The sequence below is a fragment of the Copadichromis virginalis genome, linkage group LG22, assembly GCF_057382275.1.
Source record: "Copadichromis virginalis isolate Kocher_CV1m ecotype Utaka linkage group LG22, C_Virginalis_male_GT1.1, whole genome shotgun sequence".
NCBI lineage: Eukaryota > Metazoa > Chordata > Actinopteri > Cichliformes > Cichlidae > Copadichromis > Copadichromis virginalis.
In genome coordinates, this window is record NC_140638.1 from 4,303,167 (window position 1) to 4,319,041 (window position 15,875).

Below are 15,875 nucleotides of genomic sequence, written 5' to 3' on the forward strand. Positions count from 1 at the left end.
TGTACTTATACTTATACTTAAACATGGATATAAAATTAAATCTTGATATTTTTTTCTCATATTAAATATTTTGGACTACCTTCCATTCTGGCTAGAAAATATCAGGACAGAAAGGCTCACTTTCAAATGTACTGCTGTTGTTATTTTCTGTCATTTGAGCAGAAAAAAAAGAATAAAGATTGTTCTTACTTGGTTTTAATGAACTACTCCAAACTGGAGAGAGCACTTTAAAATCACCAGTCAAGTATTTTCCATCTCTTCAGCAACCTTTCAGCAAAACTTATGAATAACACATGACACGGGTGAGTCAGACTGATGGGTAAATTATTGGCGCATCATAACATTTTTAAACATTTTAAAACTTTTGCAATTCTAAATCCCAAACAGGAGTAATCAATTCTAACTTTGTCTTAGGTGAGCAACTCCATCTCTGCTGTGTCTGGATGCTCTTTCTCTCCTGCCTTTGTGTTGTTACAGCTTACTGTACTATGTAAATCAAAGAAAGAAAGGAAAAAAAAAACAACTCCATTATTCCTCACATGTGAGAATGATTTATATGATCTACCAATATCTGCCAGATCTCAATGATAAAATGTGTGGAACTTCCTGTGAATCTCCACTCCTCACCCGAACCCAGATCTGATGGAGGGACTGTAATAATGGCCGTTCTGGACCCATGAATCAGCAAACCTAGTGGCAGAAGTGCTATCGCAGTCCCCAGAGCATGGGGCGCAGTACACTGTGAAATTGAAACTTGGGAGTCTCTGACTGGGTTAAAGCAGGCCAGCTGCAAAGACTTTGCAGCAAGCATTGGATATAGCACAGGAGGTAGAAGCTAACTGGGCCTTCTACATCTAAGTGATATTTTTATTCTTAAGGTCTAGAGATCTAGAGACTAGAGTTTTCTAAAATCCTGAAACGTTCTGAATGTATGAAGGAAGGTTAACGTGCACTCCAAAGGATCTGACAGCAAGCCCAACAGGGAATACGTGCATGGATATCAAAGATTGCAAAGAACACAATAGATTTTCACCAAGATGGTAAAAACAAATATAAGTGCATACAGAAAATCACACTTGGTTCTTGTATCATTACACACAGAACCAACAGATGCACTTGTACACACATATTACCTGACATACCTAACAGAGTAACAGAGAGAATAAAAATGTCAGGAATCACTTAAAACAGATACGGAAGCATCTTTACCCTTCCATATCCCCAGTACAAATTCCATGTAATATATGACTGTGTCTATGTGAGACAATTATCTGCTGAATTCAGTAAGCAGTTGGATCATTATGTGTCATGCCTCCTAAATGATCACTCCAGGCAGTACACTTAACCACAGTTAATGTGTGTGTGGTACGTGCACATTAAAGGAACAGTCTTTTCCCTCTAGTTTATAAAAAAACATTTAATCTAAAGTATTTCTTTCTGCCAGATTATACTCCTTTATTACTGGGGTCCCCTTAAGCTTAGCTCAACTGCTAGCTATCTGCACACTTACTTTGGCTGGTGGATGGAGACGAAGAAGAAAATAGTTCCTACAAAATCTGCAACAAGAAGATTTGTGGGTGTTTTTGTGTCTGAGTCATGACTTCTGGAAAGAAACAGTGCTGCTGAGTTTTTCCTTTCATTATTATTTTTTTCTGGTACCACAAGGCCGGGGCTTTTTAGTTCCATTATACTAAACACAAAGGAGACATCTCGCATCAGCAGATCTCACCAAAATCAGGCAAATCACTAAAACAGTCCACATGGATACATTTCACTATATCAAAGCGTAAAAAAGCTAAACATTGAATTTACTTAGGTTAAATTCCTTAAAGTCAGGTGTGCATAATCAGTGCAATGCAATGATCAAATCTCGACCTTCCTTTTATGACGCTTTCCAAATAAGTTCTATTCTGTTGTATCACAGACCTACAAATCTACATTTGCGTCACTAAATCTATTGTAGAAGAATGCGTACTATACAGTGGAAAAGCAATACTTAGTAGACTCAGACTCTAGTGGCACTTGAGTAGTCTACTCATACAGTATGATGGATCCCAAATGTCAGAAATAAACACCCCAGTGTTCCCATCTGTGTAAATTAGCCATTTCTGCTGCATTGTGTCACAGGAGGAGCTAATAAATCAATCTTTTGTTTTCCTTCCAACATGGTGGTATTACAGTTACAGCCACAGGTACACATCAGGCATCACAGCATCTTCTGACAAATAAAAATATCTCTGCAGTGCTCGATGAAGCCTGCTTCACACTTCAACAGTCTCACCCTCCCCTCCACCTCACCTCTGTCATTCCTCCTCCTATCTGTCCCTGTGTTTTCTTTTCCTCCTCCACCTCCTTCCGGCATCCCCGTCCAACTCCTGTTATGCTCCACTACCTCCACCATCCAAACCTCCAGCTGTCTCCTCAGCCAACTCTTTTCTTATCTCAAAGTTCCCCTCCCTTACCTTTCCACTTCTCCTCACTTCCTCCCTCCCACTACACCATCCATCCCCTTTTCATCCCTTTTGATACCTCCTGTTTACTCCCAGTTCTCATCTTTCTAGTCATTTCTTCTCTCATCACTTTCTTCTTTCTTCTGTTTTTCACTGCAACATATGCACAAAGTATTTCCATGACCCCAAGCTGAACTTGCAAAAACTGTACTGGCAGTAAAAGAAAATAGACGTGCAACAGCTAAGTGATCACTCTGCCCTGGACCTTTGGGTTAACCCTGGAACAATGCCAAGGATAAAGATTGCTGATGTTCCCGTTTTTGGCTGTCTGCTCTTGTCCCTGCTGAGTGCAAGAAAAAAAGTCCTGATATTGGTATCCAATTCTGCACAGTCCACATCTTGATTGTGTCTGAAAACAGTCTATTAACCTTCTATCTCTTTTGAGTGAACCTCAAGGCTGTAAGCACTGATGGATATTCATTGTGTTGTTTGTGCCAAAAAAAAAAAAAAAGAACAGTAGATTAGCAAATATGTCTTCACCTTTGAGTCTGTCACAACATAAGGCCTGCAGAAATCATTTACCAGTTCTCCTTGAGCACACTTTTGTGAATTTTTAACAAATTGCACTGATTAGTTCTCCCTTCTCATGTGAGAGTGCACAAATCAGTGAGATCAGCTGCTTCACTGTGGCTCAAAATGAATGAAAACATTCATGTGCTTATTTCTCACTTCTTACTGGTACTTTTGAGCATTTTCTTTACATCTGGCAGGGATAAACTATACTTATCCAAACCATCGTTAGGCATCTTTGGTTTTAAATTCATGCATATTATTTCAAAGTAGCAAAAGAGTGAGCAAGTCCTTCACTGAAATCTTTTCATCTGGCATCGACTCCAAAGCAAAAATAAGTAGTCAGTCTGAGCATATGAAAAACACATGGTTTACCACAATATATTCTGGTACGTCCTGCACTGCAGTGTGGAACATTTTCATCAGTCTCCTAAAAAGTCTCCTAAAAGTTAAGCTGAATCCAGGTAATTACAGTTGAAAAAACATTACTGACAGCACAAAGGGGGGCGGGTCCTAAAAAACTATTCTCAACTTTGAGATGAGTGAGAGTGACCAATTAGGAAAAGTTCAACAGTGAATAACTATCAGTGCAACAAGCAAATCGTTCCCTGAGTGAAGAAAGATTTAATCCTGCTGTGTGAAAGTCTTGAGCCAACCCTTAGTATGCTAGACTTTCAATATTGGCTGCCTTTTCACTCATTAAGGGTTTTATCTTCTTCTTTTTTGCTTTATTCACTTAACACTAAACCATTTAAACAAAAAAGCACATCATTCAAACATGAGCCAGTGTTATGTTTAGCATAAAATAGTATTATTGTACCAAGAAGTTGATTTGTAAAGAACTATCAGCTGAAACTTGGCGTATCATGTGCTGTATGTTCTTTGAGACTGTTGATCTAGACAAATAGAAGACAAAAGACGTAACAGGCCTAAACTGAATCTGTTATTTTCTCAAGAAATAATCCAGCTAACACTGACACGGGACCTAAGGATGTATAACAGTGAGTGTCTACAGGCATCTGTAAAACACAGTGACTGGCTCTGTCATGGTTTGGAGCTTCATTTCAGTCAGTGGTTTTGGATCTTGTCAGTGAATCCAAAAAAGTACCATTAGATATCTATCCACCATGCAACAGTATCTGGAAACCCTCAGATTGACAACAGCTTCATTTGAAAGCATGACAATGATTCCAAACACACTTCCAATGATTCATACTTGGATAGAAAAGCACACAATGGAACACCATTGGTCACAGTTTGGTCTCTCCAGAACTCAGACCTCAAAATTAATATTAAAACAGTGTGGGGTCATCTTAACAGAGAAAGGGGGAAAAAAGCTTGCTTAAGGGTTCAGGCTGTGTTGAAAAACGAGGGTAATCATAAATACTGATTTTCAGTGGTTAGGCTACAAAAACTGTTTTTGACTTGTATACTACATTATCAGTTATGTTTGCATAAATTGCTGCACTTATTTCCATTAAGGGGTGACTCAAGACTTCTGCACAGTACTGTGTTATTTTGCATAGTGTATCAATCAAACTTTACTTAATGCTCTGTATTGGGCATGTAAGGTACACATCTGTCAATTAATGATAAGTATTCATTGAAATTACACAATAACTAGTATCTTTAGAGAAAATATCCCGACTATGTTCTATTACTTCTACATAATTTCTATGATTTTACATTTAAATATCCAAGAGTTTTTATGTGCCTGATAGCAGTTTGATTACTATTGTTGTTGAATGAGTCTTCCCTCTTACCCTGCTGAGAGCCAGGAGAAAGTCCATCCCGCCCGATCGCTTAACACAGTGCCGTAGTTTCCAATACACCAGATGCTCCCAGGCAAACACCAAGAGGCTGAGGCCCATTGCCACCAGCAGCATATAAAAGACCCCCGCCATGTTGTCAATGTCCAGTTTACTGCTCATCACCTGACAGACAAGGAGAGAAAGGGGAAAGGTTATGGGAGGACAGGAAAGTGTATTTATTACCAACAAGAACCAAAAATACTGACAACAGCCAGTGCTACCCCTCAGTCTCCTGGTAGACTCGCCTATAGTGTTGGTTTCAAAATCCTACAGTACGTCAACTTGTTTTCAAGTTATTCACAAAATCTTTAAAAAACCTCGATCTCTGATCTTGACCTTGAAGTTGAAGTCACTGAGATTCAAACTCACCAGAGGTTTTTAGAGATTATATGCTATCAATTGGAAAATCCCTAAATGCAGCATTCTTGAGTTATTGCATTTATACGATCTTTTTGAAAACTTGACCTCTGACCTTTGGGTTTAGGTCACTGTGATTCAAACTTGTTCAAGCTTTTTAGCAGATACACCTATCCTATCAATTTGACACTCCTCCGTTGCCTCATTCCCGAATGTCCATGCTGTCCGCCCGGTAGGGTGACAACAATATCTCATCTGAGGGCTAAAAAGTTCTACAAATCTGCCCATCAAAAGATAAACACAACATGGTTTTATTCTTAATGTCTTAGGGTCAAACTTCCCACACTGAGTTCTGCTTTCTCATTATGAGGCATGAAAGAAAGCCATGCAGACCCTGTACCACCTGGAGGAAATACGAGTGATGGGCTATATCTAGAGGCGGGCTCAGCATGTGGCACAAAATAGGGGTAAACTGAGGGAACATAATGTGGTCCCACTACCACACACTGATTGGGATAAGAATAGGAACATTTTGGGGCATGTTAGGGAAAAAATCCCATATAAATGATCTCAACCCTTGTAAAACCAAGAGGAGCAGTGGAGACATTTTTTCTTTCCACATCAACACAATGTTCGCTCACTAACTGAACCACTTTCCTGTCCTGTTTCCCCAAATTAAATTCAAGTTGAAGCCATTTTGACAGTGCACATTTATGTGCATGTGAACATAATCAGAACAGAAGCAAACTAAAGATTGCAGAAGCACTGAAAGCAGAGCATGGCGACTATATTGAAATGACTATTTTTGAATAAGGTAAGGTTCCTGCTTTTTTAGGAGGTCACATCTAGTAGTTATGAGAGATTGAGTTAGTCCTGTGATTTTAGCCATTTTTGTCATACATACTTTTCTGCCAAGAGGAATAAATAAACAACAATAAATAAATAAACACCAGTGATTCCCTGGTTTGGTGTTTGATGAAGAGGACTGACGCGAAGCTCATTTTGAAATAGCTGAAGAGGATATATATTCATCAGGTTAATGGAGAAAAGTTGTAAAACATCATACCTCAATCTTATCATTGTGGCAGATGCCCGACAACCAGAGACGCTCCAACATATCAATCTCATCTGGAAGAGAAAGGGTAAGGGGAGAAAAAGAAGATTAAAATGAAGGGAATGTGGGGAAAAGACAAGAAAAATAAGAGGTTTAAGGTTTCAGTGAAGAGTGCCATACAGCAGGGACGAAAACAGGGAAAGGGGAAGTGAGGAAGATAGTAGAAAGGGGAAGAATCATGAGAGAAGGAAAAAGACAATTAGGAAGAAGGATTTAAAAAGAAGAGTGTAAAATGGAAAGTAAGAGAAAAAAATATATAGAGAGGATTACCACCCCTTTGTTATGAGAGCAAGGTGTTTGATCCCCCAAGGGAAGAAAGAGGCAAGAGAAGGAAAGCTGAAGAGGCGAAGAGACAGGAGATGAGAGGAATGGAGGAGTGTATTGTTACAACTAAAATATAGAGTTAGGAGATGATGAAATATAGCGTGGAAGAGAGAAATGAGAGGAGCAAGCGAAGCTTTGTTTGTATATTGTTAAAATAGGAATGACAGATGAGACTGATTGGAGTTAGCAAACCAAAGAAATAAATATATAGCTGTGGTCAGATGTTTACATAGACACCATGGACATGGATGTCATGGTAATTTTGGACTTTTTGAAATACAGCATATAACTTTTAGCACTTTAGAAAACAACGATTGGTTACAAAGTTTGAATTTATTTAGGATTTTCTCTAATCCACACAGGTGTAAAGGTATACATATTGCTTCAGATATATACATGCACCCCACTTGATTTGGTTAAATGTATTTGGTAGCCATCTATAATCTTGTTGCATAATTCCGACTATTTGAGCACACTTCTTGGCAGAATTGATAGAGTTTCCTAGCATGTACTTTACCCAACTTCAAAGCTTAGTCCTATAGGGTTGAGACTAGGTTTTGGTTAGCCCATTTTACCCATTCCAAAACCAGTTGAGATGTGTGTTTGGGATCACTGTCTTCCTAGAACACTCAGCTCTGTCCAAGTCTAGTCTAGCTGTTGATTTAAACTTAAAGCATGCAGAAGTAGTCCTATTTCATCATTATTCCATTCTCTTTGTGGAGCCACTGATATCAAAACAGCCCCAGATAATGATGCAACCACCTCCATGCTTGACAGCTGGTACTGTCATGAATCGCTGTATGGCAGGCAGGAGTTTGGACCCAAAATGCAGGACTCACAACACACGGGAATAACCTCAAAACGTAGCTTTATTTGCTGACTCAAGGAAATGATACAAAACTAAACTAGGCAGGGAAAATAAAAACTAAATGCCACTGAGAGGCACACAAGGGAACACATAGCATGAGGGAGGACACGACAGAGGACTCAGGGAGATGCTGACCTAAATTCAGTGCGCATGCGCCAACCAGCATGCAGCCTGTTACAGTTACTCCTGCTTTTACTCTTCGTTTAGCTCTGTTTTCTTACGTATTCTTTATTTTCTGACTTGTATTTTCATCTGTTTATTATCTTTCACTCAATCATGTGGATTGAGAGAGTTTTTGTTCTTCTGGTGGCCGTGGAACTATTACTTTTATCAAGGAACGGGACCGCGACACGGACTGTTTACTCCAGAGACCAGCTGATCGCCCTGATGTCGGCCGGCTCACTGGCCAGACCCGCAGAAGAGGTATAAACCGTGTCTGCCGTCTATCGTAATGGGAAATGTGTGATCGTTATCGAATAAAATCGACGAGCTCTCAGCACTGGTACGGAGTCAGAGGGAATACCGAGAGTGTAGCCTGATGTGTTTCACTGAATCATGGATGCACCAGGACATTCCCGACGAGAATGCTTCGGTGGAAGGCTTCCACACTGTTCGGGCGGACAGGGACAGCATCGCTAGCGGTAAGCGGAAAGGAGGTGGGCTTGCTGTTTTAGTTAACAACCGGTGGTGTAACCCTGCCAACATAACAATCAAAGAAAGGATTTGTTGCCCTGACACTGAACTGTGTGCTGTTGGACTCAGGCCGTATTGTTTACCCAGGGAATTCTCTCATGTCATCTTGGTGGCTGTTTATGTTCCTCCCTCTGCTAACCCCACAGCTGCATGTGACACTATCCACTCTGCCATAGCTCGGTTACAGACTCAGCACCCGAGTGCCTTTATTGTGATCTCGGGTGACTTCAACCATGTATCACTGGACAATACACTACCAACATTCAGACAATATGTGGACTGTCCCACCAGGGGAGAGAAAATTTTAGACCTACTGTATGCTAACGTCAAGGATGCATACAGCTCCTCCTCCCTTCCCCCACTTGGTAGGTCAGATCATAACCTGATTCACCTCACTCCCCGCTATGTGCCAATTGTGAGGAGGTAACCTGTGACCATGAGGAGCATTAGGAGGTGGTCAGAGGAGGCAATAGCAGAACTACAGGGCTGTTTCGAGGTGACCGACTGGGAAACACTCTGTGAGCCTCACGCCAAGGACATCACTTACTGAGTGTATCACAGGCTACATAACTTTCTGCACCGACTCCATACCAAAGACGCCACGTCCCAGTGGCCCCCAGGATTACAGGCCCGTGGCATTGACCTCCCACATCATGAAGACCCTGGAAAGGCTCATCCTGGACCAGCTGCGACCCATAGTAAGACCACACCTGGATCCCCTTCAGTTCGCTTATCAGCCTCGTCTCGGAACTGAGGACGCCATCATCTACCTGCTCAATCGTGTCTACACCCATCTGGACCAGCCGGCAAGCACTGTGAGGGTCATGTTTTTTGACTTTTCCAGTGCTTTCAACACCATCAGGCCGACCCTCCTAGGTGATAAGTTAGCAGCGATGCAGGTGGATGCTTCTCTGGTGTCCTGGATTGTTGATTACCTGACAGGAAGACCACAATATGTACGTCTCCCACAGTGTGTGTCTGACAAGGTGATCAGCAACACAGGGGCACCACAGGGGACTGTCCTCTCCCCCTTCCTCTTCACCCTCTACACCACAGACTTCAGCCACTGCACAGAGACCTGCCATCTTCAGAAGTTTTCTGATGACTCTGCGGTGGTTGGATGCATCAGCAGGGATGATGAGACAGAGTACCGGGCTGTGGTCGACTCCTTTGTCACGTGGTGTGAGCAGAATCATCTGCAGCTCAACGTGGCAAAGACCAAGGAACTGATCGTGGACTTCAGGAAGACCAGGAAACACTTGACCCCTGTTTCAATTCAGGGGGTCAGTGTTGACATTGTGGAGGACTATAAATACCTTGGAGTACACATTGACAATAAACTGGACTGGGCTAAAAACACCACAGCACTTTACAGGAAGGGCCAGAGTCGTCTCTATTTTTTGAGGCGACTGAGGTCCTTCAACATCTGCCAGAAAATGCTGAGGATTTTCTATGAGTCTGTTGTGGCCAGTGCGATCCTCTATGCTGTTGCATGCTGGGGGAGCAGGCTGAGGGTCGCAGATGCCAACAGACTCGATAAACTGATTCGTAAGGCCAGCAATGTTGTGGGGATGGAGCTGGACTCCCTCAAGGTGGTGTCGGAGAGGCGGATGTTGTCCAAGATAAAGACAATGTTGGATAACACCTCTCACCCACTCCATGACATGCTGGTCAGTCACAGGAGCACGTTCAGTGAAAGACTGAGATTACCGAAAAGCACCACTGAATGACACAAGAAATCATTCCTGCCTGTGGCTCCCTGTACAACTCATCCACTTAACACACTGTTTACTGCTACAGCTACACCCTTCTTGCACATGTTCTATTTCAGCTATTTATTAATAGTGACTTTTATGTATATATATATGCCTCTATACAGTATATTGTGCTATTCTTAATTAGTGTATTCTCTGGAACACAGCTGACAGGAATAACCATAATAAGACAGGGGAAGCTGGACTGAACAGAATGAACATGCAAACGCGTGACCTTCGCAATAAAATGGGAATCATGATGTGGGAGTGGAGGAGAGGCAGACGAGGGAGCGAGGGAACACAAGGGAGAGCACAGACATGACGCGCTGAGGAAGGATGGAAAACGTAACACGAAGGGAAACACGGCACAAGAACTCACACCCCAATATAAACACAGACACACAGGGAGACACAGAGGGCAGAGACACACGGGGGAATCTAATAAACGAAACTGAACAACCTAGGAACCATAAAATAAATAATGAACTAACAAAATAAAACAACACAAGAAAACTAAGAACGCTGAGATGTACATGTATATATTTGACCCTGTGTTTATAATGTTGGATTAGAGAAAATCTGCACCCATGATGAGTGCAAGTAAACTTTGGAGCACATCTGTATATTTATGTAATGCAGGATAGAAGGGATTTTAATCACCACAATGTAAATTTGACATGCTATAGAACATCTTACAAACAGCTAGTCAACAAACCTGTATACTTAAGTTGTACTACAGTTGGTATAATACGCAAGCACATGAATGCAAAATATGCACGAACACTAAGAACAGGCTCAGGAAATAGGGAAAGGGAGCAAGAAAAAGATTTAAAGGATTTAGGAAAAGATTTGCAGCAAAAGTTATGAGATCGAAAAGGGAAATTGGGAATTAGAGACAGTGACTGCAAGAGACAGGAGCCCTTTGAAGCGGGCTGTGAAATGGCCTGGTGTCTACACCGAGGGCAGAGCGATGCGACAGCACATGGGAGATGAAAGGGGGAAATGCACACAAACATTACTCTTCCTGTTCAAACTATCAAAAACGTGCACACTCATGTGATACACACTTTGAGCTCCAGTGTAATGGGAGTCTTAGTGCTAGCTATTAATGCATTAATCAAAAAGACGGAGGCAGCGGGGAAGAAATCATGCTTTTCCCTCCCATGCACACACACACATGCAGACAGATGTGCGTGACCAGGGTGCAGAGGTCTTTTAAATCTAGCACACACACACTGTTTTGAAAATACACTTGGAATGTGGAGGTTCCAATTCCCAATCCTCACTGTTACAATATTAATCGACCTGTGGGTTAATTAACCTTGTCTGAAAACCTTTCCATAAAGCCCTGCCACATGGATTAGTCTCCGCTGTGTTGACTAAAACATCAAATCTGAAAGAAAAAATAAAATAAATCTGGGTCAAGCGTGAGGGGATTGTGTGCCACGTTTCACTTCGCCAACAGTCGTGGAGGAATTCAAATGTTCTCTGACAGCTGAATTAAACTGAGCTCAACTCGATTGACCCTTCTTCCTCTCACCCCACTTCCTGCGCAAATCCTCACAATAAAGGCTAATACGCATGTTCATTCTGCATATGGCTCCCTCCCATAATCTAATTTATCAAGTTTCAATGAATGTTCAGTTGATTTCTCTCCCTCTGCCCGGCTCTCTGCCTCGCTCCCTTTATCTCCCTGTAAATACGTTAATCATGGCTGCATAAAGCTGCTCTTTGGGAGAAATCTTCCCTACAAAGAGCTGACAGACAGGCAGAATTTCCTCCTTTACCTGCGCTGAGGAGGAAAATGCCACGGAGTGAAGATGGAGAATCGTCTCAACAAATGAAAGGAGCAGGCGTGCAAACCAAGACAGACCATAAAATAGAATCTGTGTTTCATTCTGCTGATTTTTGGCAGTTTTGTTGTGATTTGGGAACAATTCAATTTATGCTACTCCTTAATATTCTAACCTGTGCCTCTATAACATCAATGGCTTTATGTTGGTGTGCAGTGAGGAATTAAGCTCCTTTATTCTTTAATCCTCTCAGGGGCATAATAAATATCCCCTTTATCCAATCTGTGCAGAAATAGCATTAAGAACATTGTATTATGACCTGGGGCAGTTTTATACTTCACCTACAATGTCTTCTAAAGCAGTCAAATATATAAAACTGTGTATATGATCAATTCCAAGTTTGTGTGTGCATAAAAACTATAAATAGCATAAACGTGGACACACTCTATAACGTTTAGTTGGCTCTTAAACACACATAAGCACAGAGGTGACAAACGAGAAGCACAAATATAAGTTTTGATCATTTCTTTATAAACCACTGAAGAAATGCTTCCCTTTCTTCATGAGCTTAGGCCAGGAAAACTATATCGGTTTGGCTTTCAGTTTCTCTAGACTTCTTTTTCCAAATCAATGCTAATGCTGTCATTGTGTAATAACAATAATTTGCTAACCTTTTCAAGTAAAAGTGTAAAGTTTCATTCAAAATCCCCAAAACTGGGGAGAAGCACCCTGACTGACCAGATGATCTGCAAAAATGGAGATCATGGCGTCCATTCTTCACAAAAAGAGCTTTAATCACCAACATGTGATCATTTCCCTTATACAATACTGATTAAAAGCCATTTTTTCCAAGATAGATTTGGGCATATTGGAAATTATTAAAAGAGGAAGTCAAGTGTTTTTTGTTAACAAGTCTGCTTGATCATATAGTTCATTTGGCCTGGTCTCTTCAATTTTGGATCACATTTAATGTGATATCAGTAATATTTGGATTGGATTAAGTTTTATTTGTAACACTGTGGACAGCAGCAATATTTAGCATATAAATAACCGAAAGAGAACTCTGCTGGGAAAAAAGCAAATCATTTGAAGTTACTGTAACTGCTTCGTGTGAGTGACAGAAGTAAATTATAGGAGATACAGTTCCTCCATCACAGAAAGAAATTGCTTTGTTCAGACATCAGCCAAAATGTAAAAGTACAAATAAGAACTGGGACATGGAGAGGCAAAGGCTGTTTTTTTGGGCGAGAGTGATGGGAATCGGGTGGAGGAGGTCGTCAAGTCTAATTGATCTCTTAAACCGATCCTTTTCCCCCCTAAAGGTACTTCTGCAAGACACTTGGTGTAATAACAGCTAAGTGTACACATTTTGTCCTCAGACTTTCTTCATGTATACATGAAAGTGTACGCTGGAAAAAGCAGCATCAAATGTCTTTGCTGAGTTTAAGATGGTAAAATTCTATACAGATAAAAATGTATTGTTTCGGGGATTAGGATTCGTTTTCTGCCATTTTTAGTGCTTTGTTCATTAATTCGTTTATGTTTAAATGCTGATCACAAACAATCTGCAGCTTTGGTTCAGCTGTGCAAAGTAAACAAAGGATTATAAACAAAATTGCAGGTTCAGAGAAAAATCTGTGGCTCTGTTCTGAATCTATAAAATGAAAATCAACATCTGGGTCTCTGAAGACTCAAAGCCATTTATACAAAAAAAAAAAGAACATCAAGAAAAAATGAAATCAATTTCCCCAGGGTGAGCTGTGTTGCTCTAGTTTGTTCCACCCTTAGTGCCAAAAGCTGTTCATATTCACATCCTGTTATCATTCTTTTGTGTGTGAGGTGTTTTTATTGGCTTTGCTCAGTCAGCATGAATCACTGTGAGTGACACAAAGGGGAAGTGGAATGGAGGCGAACCTTGGATGCATGCTACTGTGGGATTTGAGCTCAGGTGCAACATCAGCATTTCTAACAGTGCACATTCCTGGATCTCTGTCCTTTTCGGCATCGCTTTGAAGAAAGTTTATTTCTTGGAAATACATTGCAGCCACGTGGGACCTGACACACAGATGCCTCATCTTCAAACAGTTTTCTTTATCAAAAGTATTGCTGTGCATCTGCTGTGTTTTGAATTTTCCTCTTTATACTTTAGCAAATGAGGGTCAGCAGCACGACAAAATCAGAGTTCAACAGGTGGTAGCTGCTGTAACAGATGGTAGCTAAAAGAAGACACGATTCTTTATCAGGGAATCGATAAATGATTGAATTGAGGAAGGCTAGTTCAAGAATGTTTACAAGACTCGTAGGGAAATTGCCCGTGTTCCCACAACGAAGATTGATGAGGGAACTGATCAGTCAGTATTTCAGAGCTGCAACAAGGGTCTAAGGCTAAGACTTCCTGTTCTGTCTACAGTTGTTATTTAGAAATGCACATAAAATATTTAAAAAAGGTGTTAAATAACAAAATTGTTTAGATTTTAGCTTTAGCTTACCTGCATGCAACCAAATCCTGATCAAACATGACTTCTCAATACTACATTGGTACCAAATGGGAACTAAAATCCTCTCAGAAGCCGGAAACAAACAACAAAAGTAGAAGAAACTTGAACTTTTTAATAATATGTTAAAAAGTTTAAGGACCCAGCGTTTAAAAATAATTTCTTCTATTTTTTCTACATCGACAGCTTTGCAGTCGTGGTTGTCATCCAACCAAACAGCTAGACATCTCATTTTAAGGACAAACTCACACATCTCTGTTTGAACATTTTGTATCACATACCATCAGCCTCCAGTGTTCTCTTCCCCTGGGAGCTGCTGTCACCGCTGCCACTGAGGCATTTTCCACCCGCCTCTCGCTCTCTCTAATTGCGAAGAGGCTAAATTGCTCCCCAGAGTAGGCAATTTGGTGACTGACCAGTCATGTGCTAAGAAAGGAAACGACAGCACTCTAACAAAGAGATGCATTGCTAGGAAACATTATAGGACTCTTAAAGGGCCACGCTGCTTGTGCAGTGCATGATGAATTCATGTCATGTCTTTGGGGTTGGTTATGAAACTGCTGTAGCTCGGTGTTGAGATTTTAAAGAGCGCAATTATCACAATTAGCCAAATATGTGAAATGCAGTTTGAAGAGGTCCTCTAGTGCTGTTCACACAATTATTGTTTTTTAATCAAATTGGGATTATTACACAGAACGTGGATGTTATTCACAGCCCTGGATAAATAACATCATTACCTATTTATGCAGGTGTGCTTTTCAGATTTTTATCCACTTCTTCTACTCTCTATTATCTGTTCAGATCAGGAGGAATCCACTTTACCTAAAGGCCGATGCATTTTAATGACATCTGCTCAATTTGGCTTTTCTAGCTTTTCACTATAAAATACTATAGGAACCAATCATATGTCAGCTTTGCAGATAAGACTTATAAGCCATGTAATCAGATATTTGTATATAAATATATCAAATATTTTTGGTATGAGAAAGGACAGCCAGTAAGAATGTGTGTGGCGTTGGTTTTTAAAGGATAGTTTTATTTTATGTCTTTTGTTGTCAGATATGTGTGTGCTAATCGTCTTTGTGACTTTTCCAACTTTCCTGTTTGTCAGTGGTTTAGGGGTTATTGGCATTGTCACATGGTTTAATTAGTGTGAATGCTTGAAAAGCATTCACAGTATTGTTCTTCTAATCTTTATTCTATTTTATTATTATCTATTCCGTACGTTTTTTGTAATCTATCTCCTTCAAAACCGTTCAACTTAGAAAAACCATTCAAACACCATTAGATTCCTATTCTTTTGGACATGACTGCTTCTACTTTTCTCATTTTTAACATTTATATTTTTAATTTTATTCAACTTTATTCAACAAAAATTTCCCATGTATTTCAATGGGGAGACCCTTCAAATTCTCATTCAACTTACTCATTTTTAAACTCTTACTACTTCAACATACGTTCACATAGAGCCACCATTCAAACTTTAAAACGAAGACAAGACATTCAACTATTCAACTTGTATTTATCTTTTCAATATCTATTATACTTTTTCTTCAGTTCCAGTTTAAGTTTCATGATGTTTTTTCACCCGTTTCAGAGTTTATAATGGGTGTGTATGGGACGGAATGTTGGGGCTAGAGTGAGAG

General features: G+C 40.4%; 1 protein-coding gene across 1 annotated transcript in view; it reads right to left on the minus strand.

Annotated features, from left to right (window-relative positions):
- grin2da (glutamate receptor, ionotropic, N-methyl D-aspartate 2D, a) overlaps positions 1 to 15,875 on the minus strand; it is a 282,945-nt gene that overhangs the window by 9,475 nt on the left and 257,595 nt on the right. Inside the window, exons 17-18 of the mRNA XM_085446989.1 lie at positions 6,255 to 6,316; positions 4,784 to 4,954 (exon numbers count right to left, since the gene is read on the minus strand). Coding sequence (XP_085303115.1) covers positions 4,784 to 4,954; positions 6,255 to 6,316 — 233 coding nt within the window. The remainder of the gene's footprint in view (positions 1 to 4,783; positions 4,955 to 6,254; positions 6,317 to 15,875) is intronic.